At 38.8% G+C, this 20,007-nt stretch overlaps 2 protein-coding genes across 2 annotated transcripts in view; one reads left to right on the top strand and one right to left on the bottom strand.

Moving 5' to 3' along the window:
* The window catches only part of ttc38 (tetratricopeptide repeat domain 38), a 71,353-nt gene that overhangs the window by 22,756 nt on the left and 28,590 nt on the right, over positions 1-20,007 (bottom strand). The gene's annotated exons all lie outside the window — the stretch shown is intronic.
* The window catches only part of tspan33b (tetraspanin 33b), a 26,991-nt gene continuing 12,153 nt past the window's right edge, over positions 5,170-20,007 (top strand). Inside the window, exons 1-6 of the mRNA XM_077567378.1 lie at positions 5,170-5,225; positions 5,293-5,410; positions 10,739-10,796; positions 12,254-12,381; positions 12,539-12,613; positions 19,036-19,131. Of these exons, the coding sequence (XP_077423504.1) occupies positions 5,315-5,410; positions 10,739-10,796; positions 12,254-12,381; positions 12,539-12,613; positions 19,036-19,131 (453 nt within the window). The 5' untranslated portion in view covers positions 5,170-5,225; positions 5,293-5,314. The remainder of the gene's footprint in view (positions 5,226-5,292; positions 5,411-10,738; positions 10,797-12,253; positions 12,382-12,538; positions 12,614-19,035; positions 19,132-20,007) is intronic.

Here is a 20,007-nt window from a genome sequence, read left to right as displayed (position 1 = left end):
TATTCTGAAAATTATACAGAATAAACAGGAGGAAAAATTACTCAGAAAAACAGGGGGGATTATTGAGAAAAACTGAAAAAAAATATTTTAAAAAACTGAAAAAAAAAATTCAAAAAAACAAGAAAACAATTATTCAGAAAGACAAAGCTAGTGTTGTTGTTTTTTTTGTTTGTTTTTTACCTCTGAACTCCAAGTGACTTGTAGACTCGCTAATAGCGGAAGCGGACACTTTCCCGCATACCACCATGGCTCTCAATAAAGGAATGAATGTGTATACTGTATTGTGGTTTGTTCTCTAATCTCTGAAGGAAAACCCCTTTCGGAAAACAAATAAGAAAAACAGAAAGAAAGAAAAAATCTGAAAAATATAAAACAGGGAAAAAATACTCAGAAAACAGAAAAAAATATTCAGAAAAACAGAGGAAAATATTTTTTTTAAAACAGAAAAAAATACAGGGGAAAACAATTCAATAAAACCTCAAAAAAAACTCAAAAAACAAGGCTCCCCCCCAAACATTAGTCAGAGAAACAGGACAAGTGAATGCAATACGCATCCGTAAATAAAAATGGTCTTCAATTGAAATACAAATAGCAGTCTGTCAACTGATTCCGACTGTGAAAACCAATCAAAAAGGAGAAGGCATTTAATATATATAACAACATTAGTAAGTAAACAGTTTACATTGTGGGGAATATTTGAAATTGTCTGGCAACCGGAGGGCAATGCCTTGGGATGCTTTTATTTATTATCCGATTGATTGCGCTAGAGGGGACTGCAGCACGCAGCACTATACTGGATCATACATAGCATAGATGGTTAATGAAAGAGATGACTAGACATCTTACACCTGGGGCGGACTGGCCATTGGGAATTTCATGAATTTCCCAAATGCCCAGTCCATTTTCAGGCCAGTGGCCGGTTGCTTCAGTCAATAAATAGTCATCGCCGCATGTCGCTGTGGGAAGGGAATGTGCACGGCGACAAACAACGCATAGTAATGGCTGGATGTCGGTCGAACAACTGACCCCAGGCCAAGCTAACCTTCGACCGATACGCTGATGAAAACAAAAATCTCCCTATGGTATGTAATTGTAGAATAGGATCCTGTTAGCAATGTTAGAAAATGACATTTGTAGTGAAAGAGTATTTACAACACGGGCACAAAAGCCAAAATTTGTTTTCCTGCTTATCCTTTTTCTTGGAGATACAGGATGAAGATGAGGACCTCAGGAGACAGCTCAGTGTTAAAGCCGCTCTTCCACATTCATAGCCGTCAGTTGAGGCTGTTTTCTTTTTAAGATGTTTTCTCCCATCTGTGTCCCAGCGCCAAAAGGCAGAAGCAGACCCCAGACACGGTGGGAGGATCATACTCATCTGGCCTGGGGATGCCTTAGGGTCCCCCAGGAGAAGATTGTGTGCCTTGCTGGCTAAATACATTTCTAAATGACTAATGTAGATTACAACAATATTAAGTCTAGATTTCAGTTACATTCCACCAGAGGTAAAGCTATGAAGGGATTAAGGGTTTTGCCCAATTTAATCAATTTTATCATGTATTTGTGTGCCTTTGGCGATGCAGTCAGATATCAAAAAGAGCCTTCAACACTTCTCTCATATTTTAAGCCACACTAAACACTGTTGTGCGCTGATCAAAACTGTGTGCTAGAAATTTACCATCAAACCGTCCAAACCATTCGGTTTGACACACTGTAAACTTGAACGTTCAAAATAATCAAATAGATTAAGTACACAATACTCAAAGTTTTACGAAAACTACTACTAACTTAACTTTTTTAAGTATGATTTTATTAGTAATTTGCAGGGGTGGGAATCTTTGATTCCGATTTTGGGGTCTGCGATTCGATTCAGAATCAATTTTCGATTAAGAACGATTTTCGATTCAAAATGATTTGATTGACAATGATTTTTGCTTTAATGTATAGATGTGCAAGGAATTGTAATGATCTACTCCAGTCTCACTCGCTAATGCTAATTAACGCGCTACCCGCGGCACTTTTATCACTCAAAAGAACGGCTCCACCCTGCAAAAAAAACAACTTTTATTGGAATAACTTGATCGTGACTTTTTCTTTCTACTCTAATGTGGCTACAACTTAACAGTGTATTAGACCGCGTGGAACCACACTGCCCCTAAGTGGCCAAATTGGGTACAACATGAACAGCGCTCCAAATAAAGGCACACACAGACAAAGGCAAGACAGTATAAAATAATTTAAATAAAATCAATTTAGGGATTTTTTTGTACACCCCTACTAATTTGTATTAAAAAGTTTTTATTAAATTGAACTATACTAGTTTTGGGGTAACTTAAAAACTTAGCTGATGTTTCATAATTTATTTTACTTATTAATTTTGTCATTTTATTTTAGCCCTATAGTTGATATTGTAAATGATAATTTTTTTCTCAGTTTCCTATCTGGTTTAAATAAGTTAATATTAAATAACATAATAATATAAAAATAATATAAAAATAACATTTTTGCCTATTTTCTGACATTTTACAGACCAAACAGTGGCTGAATCATATTCAGTAATGAATTTTAAAACTTTTATTTATTTATTTTTATTTTTTTATCTGTTTCATCGGTTGTTGTTGTTTGACTTTTGGTTTAGAGGACAGTTTTTCTAAGACACTTTGGTACAGCTCTCAGCTCTCAGCTGCAAAACAAATATTTGCAAAACAATATTTGCCTGCGATTGGCTGGCAACCAGTTCAGGATGTACCTCGCCTGCTGGCCAAAGCCAGCTGGGATAGGCTCCAACGCCCCCCGTGATCCTTGTGAGGACAAGTGGTTAAAAATATGGATGGATGGTTGGAAAACAATATTTGCATTTCTCAAAACAATTCATACAAAAACACCATGGTTGTCCTGCAAAACCCTTTTTTTTTATTTTCTCAAAATCCTTAGTAGAACGCTCAAAATGAACTATTTGTGTCACTGAACATGTCTGTGCCATCAGAACAAAAAGACATTATGTCACTGTGTATGGAACTTCTGCTTAAGTTTTGACGACAAATTCAGTACTCTAAATTGAAAGTTACATCTTTGTGTATGTAAAGATTGGTGAAAAGAGACTGGGCAAGTTTCATATTTCACTTTTCACTGGTGTTGGACCGAAACCGTTGATGTCCAAATGTTGTCAAATTTCATATTATTTTCCAATATATATTTTTTGATTTTTTTTTCTTTCTTTCTTTTAAACATATTTGCTATTGGAGTAATCCATAAGTTACATTACTTACTTACATGACTTTAATATTATGATACTTGGATGACATTAATAACTAGACTTGTTAACAGGTAACTACTACTACTACTACTAATAATAATAATAATAACTAACTACTAACTGAATCGGAATAGATTTTTAAAGTAACCTTCTGCTACGTCAGCACTTCCAAATATGGGAACGCTGGCAACTGAGCGAGTGCAGTCTGAAAAGTATTTTGGAAGTCTTTTTGCTACAAACGACAGTCATACTTGAAAGTCATTGTTATATGTGATGATCGGTTGGATTCTGTGGCCTGACATTGCCTTTAAACGAATAGTTGTTTGAAGCTCTAAATAATTCATCCCATTTTAAGAAGCATAGCAAAAAAAACAAAAAAGAAACCTAACACACCTCATTAGTGTTGCAGCTGCAGGTGGGCGAGAGGCAGGTTCCACTAAAACTAGTCCCTATTCAATCGCAGGGCACATTCAAACAAACAGCCATTTGGACTCAAATTCCTACTGATAAATTGCAGTCATGAATTAACCAAAAGTTTTTGGAATATAAAAGGAAGCCGAGTACCAAGGGAAAACACGGGCTCGCCAAAATATGTGGAAAACATGCAAACTCCACACCGGAGGGCCTAAGCCAACATTTGAACCAAGAGCCTTTCGATGATTGTGAGGCAGACGTGCTAACCTCTAGTTTGCCATGCTGCTCTGAAACCTTGACTAACCCTCCCAACCCTGGTGGTTTGGAGGGTTAGTAACGTAATCCAAGTGCCAAAATATTAAAGTAATGTAACTGGATTACTTTTGGATTACTCCAATATTGAGTATGCTCATAAAGACAAAATAAAAAAAAATATCACCACAATATATATTCTATAGAATGTGCCCCTGCTATTTGCGGGTGACAGGGACCCGGGCAGCCTACAAATAGCAAAAATCCTTGTGTAATTAAAAATTGATTGATTGACTGATAGATAGATAGATAGATAGATAGATAGATAGATAGATAGATAGATAGATAGATAGATAGATAGATAGATAGATAGATAGATAGATAGATAGATAGATAGTCATCCAATGAGGATGACGATGTGTGACATCAACTGCGAAATGAATTTTTATTCCAGTCACAAGTTTAGCCGTGTATATGTTGTGTGTGATGTTTAAACAGTGAATTGTTGGGAGGAAGATTTGTTTGGAAGGTGTAACTTGCATTATGGTTGTAGGCTAGCGGGCTAGCTAGCAAGAAGCTATAGCGCGTAGCATGCCGCTGGACTTTCAGCTCAAACTTTCGCTCCGAGTAAGTTCCAGTGAATATCTGTCGTCATTTCCTCCTCCCGTCCGTGAAGCTTTTTCAAACTACCCGCGACTAGTCAGTTCGTTCGTTCGTTCCCACCTCCCCGACATGTAGCAACGGTCCCACTCGCGCGGGCGTGCACGCTCTCTCTCTCGCTCTGTCCTTCTGTCTCTCTCTCTCTCGCACTCTCTTTCGCACTCTCTCTCATCGTTATTGTAATCCCTCAAAGTAATCCCCATTTTTAATACATTTGCTTGTAATCTGATTACATGTTTTTTTCCCCTGTAACTGTAATGGAATAAAGTTACTTTTTTTTTGCCATCTGATTACGTAACGGCGGTACATGTATTCCGTTACTCCCCAAGCCTGTTGACTACATAGAGTGAAAATTATTACATCTTTTTTTCAGACAGCATATAGCTTCTTGCGAGAATAAGGCTCCTAGTTTATATTCTAGAGCAAACCCCCCCAAATCAATAACACTAAAAGATTAAGCATCTGCAGAAAGCTAGACTTTAGCTGCAGTCACTCACAAGTCAGTTTCTTTATTCTGACCTTCAGGTTAGTATGGATGCTTCTGGACCACACCAGCATGATGTGATCATGCCGCTGCCCCCTTCCTCTTTTTTTTTTCAGACAGCCTAACACCCAGACTGCAACCCTCTCCTCGCGGACTCGCATGGTGGTTATCTGCTTAGCGTATATGATTTCTCTTTTGGAGTTGAACTCATTGCGTTTTGATGTGCCAGACTGGGAGAGCAGAATTAAGCAATGAACAGGAAACAAAATCTGGATCGAGCGGAGACGTTCTCCTTTGTCAACCCCTGGATTCGATATTTCCTCTTCTTTTTCAGCTTCTTGTTTTGGGTGAGTAACGTTGTCCTGTTGAAGTGGCACAGGCCCGTGCAAACAAAAATACAGACAAGGAACACATTTTGTAAATTGCTGGGCACCAATCCTGACATCATCAACTAAAGGGGAGCTAGACGGCTTTAGAAAATCGTCAGTTCAATCCAACGGGGAAAAATAAATTAATAAAACCATGGAACGAATTCTATTAATAATAAATTAAGTATAATTTAGATTGTGTCTGCGGTAACAATCGGCAGGGGCACCTCACCTCCCTCCCTGGTGCCTGTTTTCAATTTTTGCTTGGTCATCTATCACAATGGCAAATGCTGAGTGTGTTGTTTTCATTTTTGTATCAAATCATTGTCACAACAATGAAAGCACAAGTCCCTAAGCGGAATATTTACATTGCTTGTTGCATGATTTTCTAGCATTTATATGGCATGCTCAACATTGCTGTGAGTGGAGCATTCATTGTCCTCTCATTATCACAGTTCAGATTCTTTGGCTTTGAAAACAAACAAAGGCATTGGAGAACTAACCCAGTATCATTATTTTGTGGAAATGATAACAATGATTTTTTTTCCCAATTAGATGTCAAAAACAACAACAAAAACTTACTATAAAGTATCATGTTTCTTCACATCCCGAGAAATTTAATTCCCAAAAAAACTCCTGGAAATAAAGAATGAATTGAATGAAATAGAAACGGTGACACTGAACAGCCTGGGGCTGTGGGCAAAATGCCTTTCCATTGAAATGTGCAAGCCAACTGTGATTAAATAGACTAAATTTAGCCTTCTGATGTTGAGAAATGCCAACAAGCCTCCAAGTGACAGTCAGCCTCACTAAAAACTTCCACAGAGTTGCAGGGACATTACTGCAACTTCAATTATCATAAAGCTTGGGAAACAACAGCCTTTATTAATCTCGAAGACAAAACTCGGTTTTACGATTTATCAAATTTTTTAACCATTCGATTTTTAAAATGACGATTAATCACATGAATTGTATTTATTGCCCAGCCCTACGTTTGATGAATACAGAGAACCAGACATAAACCGGGGTGCAGGTGCAGTTCCTTGCCCAAGGGCAACTCGACAGTAGCCAGGAAGCTGACTTGCATCTCGTCAACCACGAGTTGCCATTTTTTTCCATTTTCACGTTTGTCTGCAACCCCAACCGTGACTACAAATGAGCGACTAGGGAACACAATGTCCTCCAGTTCTTTAGCATGTCAAGGGTAAACGTGTTGTTTTCAACAAATTGCCCCCTTTTTTTTTTTATTCCAAATGTTCCACATCTTAACTCTGTTCTTTTCCTTCATACTTTCAATTCTCGTGCAGCCCACTGGAGTGGCAAACTAGTTCAGAACTAAAGTGGCCCTTTATTGATATGAAATCCACTACGCCCCCTTTGCTTTGCTACAAGATCAGTCAAAATCTGCATGACCAGAGTCCTCCAAAATAACCCCCTTTCTCCCTGCAACCCATTGCTGACGTTCTGGTGCCAGTACCAGAAAGAGTTCACGTTCATACTGTGTTTCAAGGCGTTCAGCAGTAACTGCAACACCAGCAGGCACACGGCCTGGCTGTCGACTTTGTTTTTTGGACATGAGCACGAAAGTGAACACTGTGGCTCTAATCCATCAGGCCTTTTGTCTTCATGTCCCCGTGGTTCTGTTCTGCTGGCTTTCACCTCCGCACACAATTCACCTGATTCATCTCTTTGAAAAGCCTGACAAAACGAGCAGGCTTATATTCAACATTCATGTGTTGAATACTCAAAAACATCGTGAGGATTAGAAAAGGAGGTTGCTAGTGGCCTCACTCCTACACAATCAACAATATCCTTAAAGCAAAAGAAAGAACTTTAACGAGAAAAGTCTACAAAACAACATTTTCTTCTGTCTGCTGCTCTTTTGTTAAGAGAAATACAACCCCCAGAACACATTCCCAACACTTGGGTGGAATACAAAATATATGAAATAAAAGCCTTTCTTATGAACAAATTATGCCTCAGACTTCAAGTCAGTGTAGCTACAAAACGTCAACAAAACAAATTGTCTCTATAGCTAAGTGCAATCGATTGCACATACAAAGTTCATTTTCAATGTATATCTGTAAAAAAAAAAAAGAGGGAGGGTAAAATTTACAGTATGTTGTTCAAGGTGAGAAATCAATAAAGATGAGGAGAGAAATTAGTCCTGACAATTTAATCAATAGAAAGCTCTATTTTCCTTATTTTCTGTTGTCTTAATGATTTGAACTTGTGTCATCAAAATGACGCATTGAGATGAAAATAACAACCACACTGCCCCCTTCAGCAGCTCCTTACCTACCTCAAATGGGACACATTGTAGCTATGGTTTGACTCATGGGAACTCAAATAAATCTATATGATCATATATTATCACATACACTCAACAGATTGATCGATAAGTAGATTTGTAATCAAAAGCTAGTCATTTTAAAATGGTGATTAAAAGTGAAGACAATTTGCAATTTTAGTCAAATTTGGTTTGCCTTGGCGGGGCCGAATCTGGCCCACGGGCCTTGGGTTTGAGAACGGTGCCTTACAGTCGTTATCGTGTTAGAGCACAGTGTGGACAGCCCACACCTCATTTGCGATTCCTGCTCTGCGCTGAGCTTTTCCTTCGACCGTACGGTTTCCTTGTGTTTGTCTTTAAGCATGGAGAAGGCCAAGCTCCTCACACAAGCAACCCCACCCCCCCACCCCCACCTTTGAGCCCCCTCCTGCCTTCACCTCCTTCTCATCCCTGCAACTGTTGATGATGACAGCTGAAAGAAAACACTTTTGCCCTTTGTTCTCAGACAATGGAAACATTTCAAATTTGGTTGAGAAAAAAACATTCAGAGGAGATTTTTTTTTTTTTTTCGACCATGGTTAAATGATACGTGTTTGATTTATATAATGCTCACATAATATCGAAAGGTAAAGAACGTAATTTGCAGTAAATGTACCTTTTATAGTAATTGAACAATACAAGTTGACAATCCAATCAATCATATAGGGAAGGTTGCTTAGTTGAAAACACTTCAAAATTCATTCTCCTTTTCTTTTCTTTTTTGCCGTTTGCTTGATCACATCGTTCTATCACAGGGTCAATGAAAACTGCAGTAGGGGAGACCAAGACTAGTTTTTTCTCCGTATAAATGGTCAGGGGGTTGTGTGAGCTGAGATGAGTGCCAGATATCTGTTTTGTGTGAGCGTAGCATCTCGTCCAAGAGACTCAGCCAGCGACAAGCTTTTGAATCAGCCCCGGTGTGCGCTGTGAATTCCGGCAAAGTCGGCGATTTGATTAACTTGGTAAAAACAGCAGGCAACAGAAGGTAAGGGCTGTTTTCAAACTAGCAATCTCCAACTTAAGTAAATATCGCGCTCTATGAGTCCCGACTAAATGTGCAACTTTGACTGGCAGTCAAATTTCGGTTGATTCCATGGCTCTATGGGCAATAATAACTTTTAATTTGTAAAATAACAGTTGCTAAGTCACTAAGTTGCTCCGGGTCACGTCAACTTCCATTCCAATCATTTCCTTCCGCCGTCCGTCATAGGGCAGTCACGTGATCACGAGACGTCGGTGGAAATAGTCAATATGCCACGAAGGAGGCGGGACTTCCAACTTTTTGGTTTTCACACATCAGCTTTGTTTCCATTTCCTGTTTGCGACGTGTGGGCCGCGTCCCAGTTCTTGCGCTTCCGCCTTTGTGCCCCTCAGTTGCGCGTCCCCGTCGACGAGTGCGATGGGCGGGAGCGCGCGCGCTTGGGGGGGCGTGGGGGTGCAAGTGTTGGAACGCAGCCATCAGTATTCGGAAACGACGCTGATGTGTGAAACCCTGAAGTCGGAAGTCCGTGGCTTTTGAGTCTGAGAGCTATGACCTACATGCTAGAAGTTCCTAAGGACTTTAATTTATTTCATAATATTTCATGTTAAAGTTTGTTCAATGACTATAGTAAATTATAAAACTGTAGAAATTGAATAATTTTGTCTTTGTTTTATTAGTTGCAAAATCCATCTGTGACATTTTACCCCATATAGTGTGAAAAAAAAAGACAAGAATACAAAAATTATACCTAAGACTTTAGTCTTTCATCTGGTATACATTTTGTTTACATATGATGTATTGATTCCAAGAAATATATACAAGCACAAAAAGTGATACAACTAGCCCCGGTCTCCCCTACTCTTTTTTATTTATTTTTTTTAGTTTGTGCTTAAAACCTCAAATTTCTCAAAAGCAATGGTGAAAGTACACAAGGATTGCAAACCATTCCGTATGTGTTATAAAAATGTATCTCTCACCACTCATTATTTGGCAGTTAATTGGGCTCATAAAAGCCCACAAAAGCTGATGAAGGAAATGGCATACTGCATGTGTACGTCCATGACAATTGACCCAAAACGAGCACTAAAGCTTAAGAGACATTAATGCATATTCATTTGGAAATGACAACGGGAAGAAAAGTGCCTCTTATGCATAATAAAATGGAAACAGTTTTTGAACACCTTTCAATTTTTCTTTTAGTGTTGCTATTATATACTTATATATACTGCTGTGGATTGGGATATGAATATTGTATTCTTCTAAACCAATATAGCAAATGTAAAAGCATGTGTTTTTTCTCCACATAAATAACACATTTACTTGCTTTCTTGGTTGTGAAATATTTGATAAATACCATCTAACCAACCAAACATACTGTCGGTGCTGATGCTTAGTCTAAATGTGTTTTTGTTCTCTATACCGGATAATGATATTTTGCATTAGTCCAAACACACATTAACAAAAGGCAAACCTGTACTGTACTGATCTCGTATCGTCTTTCTATGCATTTTTGATTCTTCTCGATAACTTAAACAAATGCTTTCAGAATTCAGAAAACTCTTTTAGGTGTGATGATCAAAACCACACTGGTGACAAGTAGCTTAGGTCAGCAAAATGCCAGAGGCAAAGAGAACAGCTATGTCAGAACAACTTCAATACGTTCTATCACCAGCTTTTGAGCTCCATTGAAACTTCTCCTGGCTCCAAATTCACGAAAATAGATCTCATATAATGTTATTAATACTGAGAACGTGTTACTGTCAAGAGTCCACATGACAATGGGTAACATGCATCAAGGAAACAAATAAATTACATTTCACATACGGTAATTAGTTTCTTCCTTGAGCTCAATTCTTCATCTCACTAGTAGATTTTGGACAGATACAGTGGCTGCTCAGTCTTTTCTTTCATTTCTCCCAGTAGGTCTCTCAAAAACATTTGCCTACACATCATGTCAATTTGTGAGGATTTCTTAAAAAGTGTCTTTCCCACACAGGTTTTCTCCCTGTTGATCGTTGCAATTGGCGTGTATGCTAAAGTCCAAAAAGCTACAGGTAAAGTATTTTTTTTTTTTTTTACTGACATGGCATGACACTAAAATGCATGTTTTTTGGAATGTGAAAGCACAGCAAGGACTACCCAGAGGGAGTACAAACTCCACACGGGAAGAATTCAAGATTAAGGTGACCAGATTTTCAAAATTAAAAGCTGGGGTACAACAATTTCACTGAAAATCAAATATAGGCCTACTATAAATTCTCACCATGAACTACAGTATGTATAACAAATTTAATTGCTAATCAATCTAGTGACTGGTGGTTGTGTTATAGCTAAGGCTAAATGCTATCTTGGTTGACAGTTCAACAGTGCTGAACAACACAATTCACTCACAATTATCCAAACTTTTTTGCTTGGTCCCGGCAGCTATTAGAAACTGGCTGTGCCCTTTACCTCACACCAGTCCCGCATTGTAACATTTGAAGTATGCCGCTAGGAAAGCTTATCTTGAGTTTGACCGGCGACCGCAGAATTTGGCTAGTAGGATTTCATTTCCCATGATTCTTAGACACGGAGATAGAAAGAGTTTTGGTATGACAAAAACACGGCAGTTAGTGAAGTAGATTAGTTGTATGAATCGCTATGACAACTGCGTGATTGACATACACATGGCCCAAACAATTGGCTTGCTGGCTGGACTAAAAGAAGAACGTGATGACAGATGGGACCTGCGTAAAACCAGAGCAAAACAATGGGGCTGACGAAATCTGCAGGGAAATGTGACACAAGCTCAAAACGGGACTGTCCCGGGTTAATCCTGGACATCTGGTCACTATGTCAAGACTAGCACGTCCGCCGCATGCTTCATTAATATGTCATGCAAATTATTGATCTGGCAGCTCTCTAGAGATTTAGGTTGAACTTCGCATGGGAATGTTGACATTCACTCATTAAAATAAAATGAAATAAAATAAACACATATGGCCCTCCTCTGTGTTCCTTTGCCAGTCACACATTTTTAACTAATCTCAAATACTCAAGTTGGCTATTGAAAGGTAGGCTCCATAAAACATTTATTTGACACCATTCAGGTGATTCACTTTTATATGCAAAGGCTACAACACAACTCATTTAAATCATTTTTAGATCTGAGTTGTGTGAAAAAGCTGAGGTCAAAGTTGTCTCTGGACATGCTTTTTTCTCCTTTGCAACAGTTGTTGAAATAATTTTCTAATTTAGTAATAGCTATTTCATGCTTAGTTGATGGGAGGCACAAAGGATCAATCTGGATTCATTCCACTGATTGTACTTGCCCTTAATAATCCACAAAAGATCTCACAGATAATTAAAGTAAGGCAGGGAAGTTAGCGAGCATAACAAAATACATACATTTGATGAAGGAACAGATGTTGTACACACACCAACTGATAGAAATGCATTGGAAAGAGAGCGGGAAATATCAGACGGCTGCTCTCTAACTACAGCTTGTCCCATTTCTGTCTTTTTTTGCCAGACACTGTGCGGGACACGTTCCTGATCGACCCGGCTGTCATCCTAATTGTAGTCGGGGTGGTCATGTTCTTCATCACTTTCTGCGGCTGCATTGGAGCCCTCAGAGAAAACATTCACCTCCTCAAAACAGTAACATTCCTAACAGACACATCACAAATATTGACGAAACAGCTGCGAACCCATATAGCGACAGGTTCAATCCAATCTAAAGAGAGGTCTTTCATTTTATCTATATTGACAAATCTGTCAGGTAAAAATTAGTCACATTTGTCTTTTCTGTTTTCAGTTCTCTGTCAGCCTGACGCTGGTCTTCCTAACCCAACTGGTCATAGCAATTCTGGGATTCTTTTACTCAGACCAGGTATGTGCCACTTTGTAGTAAAACGCTTAATCATTTTACAACATAAAATCAATAGCGTAAGCCCCTCTAGGGTCTCATTATTGGGTGTATGATTTCATTCTACAGCAGTAGCCCCAACACAATACTGTTTCTACAGTAAGTCATGCTGTGCTTTGTTCTTCTGTTCTTATTAGACATTTATAGAGAGCCCATCTAAAATATGTACGTACATAGGGTGTAATAAAAACTTTTATTTTTGTTTTTATTTGACGAACCAAATCGAATCATTTCATTTTAAAATTGTTGCATCCTTCAATCTTAGATATAAATCGGTTGCTGATGATTTGCTGTATCTTTGAAGTGGAATAACTTGGATAGTTTGGGCTTTGGAAAGCTTATATATGTTGATGTATATTAATAGCCATGAGAAAAGCTACAGCCATAGCATATTGAATCGAATCATATCCATCCATACATTTTCTTTGCTCCTCCGGGGTGGGGTTGCATAGGCAGCAGCTTGAGCAGGGAGGCCAAGACTTCCCTCAACCAAACCACTTCTTCAAGCTCCTCCAGGGGGGATCCCAAGGCCTTCCCAGGCTAGCTGGGAGACTCTTAGTCTCTTAGTCTTTAGAGTCATACCCGGGGCCTCCTCCCGGTGGAATGTTCCCGGAACACCTCACCAGGAAGGTGCCCAAGAGGCATCAGAACCAGATGCCTGAGCCACCTCATCTGAATCCCCTCAATATTGAGGAGCAGCGGCAAAACACTGACTCCCTCCCAGATGACCACAAAAGCCCGGGCATCCTGTAGAGAAGTGTTTTCAGCCACTTGTATCATGAACATGTTCTTTTGGACACAATGCACAGCTCGTGACCATAGGTGAGGGTAGGAACATAGATTAACCGGTAAATTGAGAGCTTCCCCTTTCCGATCAGCTCCTTCTTCATCACGACAGACCGATACAAAGTTTGTCTATCAATCTTGCCCTCACTCGTGAACAAGACCCAAGATACTTGAACTCCTCCTCTTGGAGCAAGATCTTACCCCCATTATTTACTGTAACCAGGCATGAAAATCCCTCACCTTTCAGCGAAATTTGCCGTTTTGAATTGTGCATATCCGATGAGAAAATATTTCGGGGGGGAGATAACCAGAGAGTCAGTGCATCAGTGAACTCCGTGTGGGATGGGTACCGAAGATGGCACCAATTCACGTTAAATCCAACGGTGCCATTTTCCGAAGCGCATTTTAAGTTGTGGCTGTCCACTTCGGAATCTGTTGGTAATTTTCTATGGCGCATAGCCAGCGTACTGACGTCACCCACTTGCGCTAGATTTCATTTATATTACGCTAAAATGCATTTCCGGGTTTTGGATTTGGGTTAATAAGCAAGCGCGTACCGGCAAGAGTTTCTTGCATGCTTTGCTTGAGGGTGGTGCCCCACACCTGCGTGGACTTCTTGGTGTTGAGGCCAAGCGGCGGCTGGGAAGTCCCCGCCATCCAAAACAAAAATTTGAGTCTCTTTTTTCATCAGGAAAAATTCTTTTTTTTAATCTGTTTTCGTTTTGCAGCAAGTTTAATCATTATTCACAAACCTGTTGAAAATACTGGGGAAAACAGCTTGTTGCAACATTGCCCTGGTTGATCTCTTATACACTGTTGCCACCTGCTGGCATTTTTTTTGTAATAACTACCATTGCTTTCAGCGACTTCTTCAGATCCGAGGCTGCATAAAAAAAACATTAAAAAAAAAACTATAAATACGTTTTTGGACCATGACAATATTTAACCTAGAACGTTTTTGTGAGCAAATTAGTTAATAGCGACTTTGGGCTAATGCATCCACTAAGCCCGGGGACCTACAGGGGTACCTCACCTGTTTTTCGTTATAGAAAATCATAACGAAGAAAAACCATGTGGAGTGTTCGCCCCTGAAGGGAAGATACAAGCTGATAGGTGCAATCACAGTTAAAAAGTCAAGGATCTTTGTACTCAACTGGCATTGGTAGATCATGCATGATTTTGAAAAACATAACATTGATAAGCTTCACCTGATATCATGTATAAAACAGCTAATTGTCTGTATCTCTCATACTCATATTTGTGATGTAATTGTAGTTTTTATTATTATTTGGTTAATAAATGGGTGAAATACTTTTCGGAGTTGCACATATAAATCTATGAGTGTGTTGCGTAGCGATGAACTAATCAAATATTTACACTCCAGGCAGTAAGCAGTTTTTTTTTTCGTAATACAATACACAGAATATAAAGTTTATACATCTGATTTGTATGAAAAGTTATTAAACGGTGTCATGCAAATATTCTGCAAGTTTCCTTGTGGGTTTACTGTTAGCTCACATTTTAATACATTCTAGTGTTGACCTTAAGCCACCTCAACTATACAGCATGCAAATTAGAGGCAGTTCAAACACATGACTAATAGTAAAATAGGACATGGAATATTGAAGTGATGTATGGTCGGAATGTTGTGTTGTTGTGGAATGGCTCATTTAAACAAACAAAAAAAAAATATATATATATATATGGTCTCCGTGTGCATGGATGACCTTTTTAGGAATCATTCTGGCTTCATTCTTTTGCAGCAAACATAAGCCATGGGAACATGTTGAAATTGTCTATTGAATTTCATGTTTTTAATGAAATAAAATTGATTAGATCATAATAATTGTATTTTTTTCATCTCTTTGTCAAGGTTCAGACCCTCATCACTATTAACCAGAAAAACACATGACAGTAGAGTTCTTTCAGACGCCATTAAAATTGAACATTAACCTCATTAAAGGCTTTTATTAGTCGGCTGTATTTAATATGGATGTCGTTTGCTGAACAATGACAGTCATTAAGATGATGTTGTGTGTCCACTAAGGGTGCATGTGTGGTCCAGATGCTATTATAGGTTATTCTGGGACAGCAAAAACAATAGTGAACAATTCAATGTCTTACATCTACACTATGTGTAGGTATGTGCTTAACTTGAATGAATGAATGAACATAAATTGTGGACGCTAACGTGCTAACATGTACAAGTAATGGCTGCAAAGATGAACATTTTTGTTAATACATTTGTCGAACACTGGTCGTTTGAGGTGAGAGGTTGTAAATACTCTTTTAGGTCCTTAAACTATTGTAAAAGCCCCATTCAAACATTATTTTGCAAGTTTAAACAGGACCTTTACTTGCTTCTTTCTTGATACACGGCGCATTAACAGTTAAAGATACACTGTGTAATATGTAGATTTAGGTTGGGAATGCTACAAGTACTTCTGGTTCTGGGAACTAATTCTGCATATGATAGTGAATCACCAAAAGGATGTCAGCTGGTGACAAAACGGATCAGTCAGTGGTTGTTTTGCAAAGTTGCCACTTAAAACGAGGGAACCGTCGTAGTCCGATGCCCAACGGACAATAAAGATACACTTGCTCATCCGTTCTCATAAAGTTGTGTATCAGCACATGACAGTGAGTCACAGCAGTATGTCGACCTCACTCGTGAGTCACCCTCTGCTAAATTCCAAGAATTTGCTTCTGCTGCTTGTAAAATGTTTTAATGGTTGGATGACCATAAAATTGGACCATTTGGCTATACTGTTTCCAACAAAGGCGGCACGGTGGTTGACTGGTTAGCACGTCTGCCGCCCAGTGCAGAGGACGTGAGATCGAGTCCGGGCTTCGGCCTTCCTGGGTGGAGTTTGCATGTTCTCCCCGTGCTTGCGTGGGTTTCCTCCCACATTCCAAAGACATGCATGTCAGCTTAATTGAACCCTGCAAATTGTCCCTAGGCGTGACTTTGAGTGTGGACGGTTGTTTGTCTCTGTGTGCCCTGCGATTGACTGGCAACCAGTTCAGGGTGTACCTTGCCAGCTGGGGTAGGCTCCAGCTCCCCCCCGCGACCCTTTGTGAGAACAAGCGGTTAAGAAAATGGATGGATGGATGTTTTCAACAATTGACTTAGCAGGTGTTGTATTTTTGTGCAGTGATGGGCAAATTAAATGAGGCAGAGGACCACTTACTGTTGGACCGGGAAAAGACAAGACAATTATTATTATTTATTTGTAAAGAAGACCAAAAATACTCAGATGCATGTATAGAAGATCCAATATTTAACAACAACAAAGGATGTGAAGCAAACAATACATAACCACATACTGTGACTTTTTTTTCCTCCCAACACAAAGGACTCTTGTATGTTAAAAATCCAACTGAAAGAAGACACAAAACTGCTGAACAGCAAACCAACATTAAGTGTGAGAACTCATTTGAGGCATTTTTTGTTGTTGTTTTTTCCCTCACAAAAAAAACACACACACAAAATTGTTTGTCTTGCGTGCCATTCAAAATACTCAAATGAAAAAGCCGGTGAGCCATTCGTTACAACAGCTGCTTTGTTCACCATATACATTTGCAACACAATTCTTAACATATTATTGAATATGCCCATGTTTTTGGATTACACAAACTGGAGTAACTCCTCATCCAAGATAGAAAAGTACTGACATTTTCTACTTGAGTAAGAGTACAATTACTTGTGTAAAAAAAAACAACTTTGGTAAAAGTAAAAGTACTCACTCAAATAATTACTCAAGTAAAAGTAAATTAAAAAAATACAGGCTCTGAAATGTATTTGACGGATAAAAGTGAAAGTGAAAAGTATTTTTTATCTGCTGTGTCAGCCTATAACAATTTCAAAGATATTAGCAGACATCAGCCCGAGTCGAAAGTGTTGAGTATCACGTGCTCATGCTGCTGGTCCACCTCTGGCTGACATGATTGAACCTTCTTTTTTCTTGTCGACTGGCAGTCTGCAGCATTCTTCTTTCAGTTCACATTATCCTCCGTAATGGCGGCGTGCATTGCCCTCATATTTACGGGTTGTTTTTAATCTAGCCCCAATTACGTAAATCAGTATCGCATGACGATTCGAACACGAGTGATGTGTATACAGACCTACAACTTTACGAGCTGTGATGAGGACAAGCAATGTTATGTAATACATGAAAAAGTGTGTCGGAAACCAAAAAAATGTGGTGCAGCCTGGAATAATAAAGTGAAATGAATTACCACAGTAGCCCTAGCAAGCGAATCACCCTCAGCTAATGCTGAAGACATCAACTCGTGCCTCTTGGTGGGCTTATGACATTATTAAAAAAATATATTTAAAAAAGCCCCGGTTGCTATTAGACTTTGTCGGGTTAGTTGCATAGAGATTATACTACTCAATTAGGAACAGACATCTTTATTAAAAGTATTTGATAAAAGGGGTAATACGTGGCATGCTGTGCTTGTCAGTGTGAAAGGCATCAAACAAGCTTTGCATAAAAGGAGGAAACCGCTAACTAGTAGCGATCACTATCCTTTTATTCACATTTATTTTCTCTTCCACTTATTAGTCAGAATAGGAAAATGCTCCTGCTGGTATCCACATTTATTGTGCCATAAACAAAGCTTAAAATCTGATTCCCACTATAACTTCACAATGTAAACTGTACCAATTATACCTTGCCACCCTCTGCTGTGCACTGTCAGCCCTCGGACAGCCTGCTGCTAAACAGAGCAGTTTAACAACCCTCCCAGCATCGCTAAATGATTCAAACGTTTCGGCACTTCAAAGGGGATCCAAATGTTCCATTTCAACAGATCCCTTGAAGGAGACTTTGCAGCTAATGACATGAGGAGATGATGTCAGGTCCCAAGGTCCACAAGCACACGCGTGCGGGTGGGGGGGGGGGGGGACGTCGGCGTGGAACATTTCTGAACTGCTTAGCAAAACTACTTCAGGATCAAATACATTGTGATAGAGCTAGCTGTGTTTATCAGCACAACTTGCTTTTCCATGGGCTGTAATCAGAGTCATTCCGGGAGCCCACAGCAAAACACCCACAGAAGTTCATTTCAAGCCAAATGAAATTTTATAGCTCAGCGGCTTATCAGCATACAGCACTCTCATTATCATATATTATCTAAATTCAATCTGTATCACCTTGTTTTGACATTTTTAAAAGGGAGGAACTTGAATTGAAGTCCTATTCAAAAGGGGAAAACAAAGAAGGGTTTAGAAGAAGCCAATTAATAAGCAGCGGGATTCAATCTTTAAATGGAGCCAGTTTATACTGGAATTCTGCTCATAAATCAATACAAATCGGGGCATTTCATTTAGAATTCATTTGGGCCTTTCTTATATTAATGCAAGCAGAGAATAGTGAAAATTAGCACAACAAAGTGGTTATTTAGCCTGTTTGTATGTGTATACTGTATTTTATATGCATGGGATGTATTGATCTCACAGGTAATAATAGTTTTGTTGTTATATGCTGCATGCACACCTGCTCTTATTATACCGGCTTGTGGAAATAGTGTTTGCATCCCACAAGATGCTGTGAATGCCACATCTCTTAAATAAACGGTTCTACTTCTCTCCTAAGACTCGTGACACTTTGGGAAGGTTCCTGAAGAAAGGCATTGTGAACTACAGGGACGACCTGGATCTGCAGAACTTGATGGATTACATTCAGAAAGAGGTACTCTGCTCTATTCTGACCCTACTTATGTATGACTTCACAACAATCTTTTTTTTTTTTTAAGGAGAGCTCAGTATTGTTCATTCGATTTGACATCATCATTGCTCTCCTTTTTAAAAAAAATAAAAATGTTTTTTTTTTCATTTATTTTTTTTTAAATAAATATACATATATATACATATACACACATATACAAAAAAAAGTGTATATATATATATATATATATATATATATTTTTTGTATGTGCGTGTGTGTGTGTGCGTGCGTGCGTGCGAGCGTGTGTGTATTCATCAGTTCACCTAAAGCCCATTAAAAAAAATCCCATACTAATAATATAATGTAATAATAAATTGCCAAATGCAGAAACATCAATGTAAGTTATCACGATGTAGCGGCTCTCGCTAACAGACAGAATTAAGTAACCAGAATTAGGTTAAAAAATTCTATATACGTAGACCATATTACGGTTATGTTATGACTTCACAACAATCATAACCGCAGCCTTCTTGATGAGCATGTCACACCCAGGAAATGTGAAACCACAGCCAGTCATCACAGCGATGCTCGGACTTTGTTTGCTATCGTCTCCTACGTGAGATTTAACATTTCTTTAGGCTCAACTCATATGTATGTACCTTTCAACATTAATGGTGTATTCACATACAGACGCTCCCCACCTTACGAACGAGTTACGTTCCAGACGATCGTTCGTAAGGTGAATTTGTTCGTAAGTTGCTTCAGTGCTATATTTTGTATTATAATTTATGTTTAAAGCCTATATAAGTATATTGAAGGTTTATATAAATATGTTTAAGGCTTGTACAAGTAACCTGCATTGGTTTGTACTGAAATTTTTTTTTAATAAAATGGAGAGAA

The sequence above is a fragment of the Vanacampus margaritifer genome, chromosome 6 (genome assembly GCF_051991255.1).
Source record: "Vanacampus margaritifer isolate UIUO_Vmar chromosome 6, RoL_Vmar_1.0, whole genome shotgun sequence".
NCBI classification, from domain to species: domain Eukaryota; kingdom Metazoa; phylum Chordata; class Actinopteri; order Syngnathiformes; family Syngnathidae; genus Vanacampus; species Vanacampus margaritifer.
This window is presented reverse-complemented; position numbering and strand designations above follow the sequence as displayed.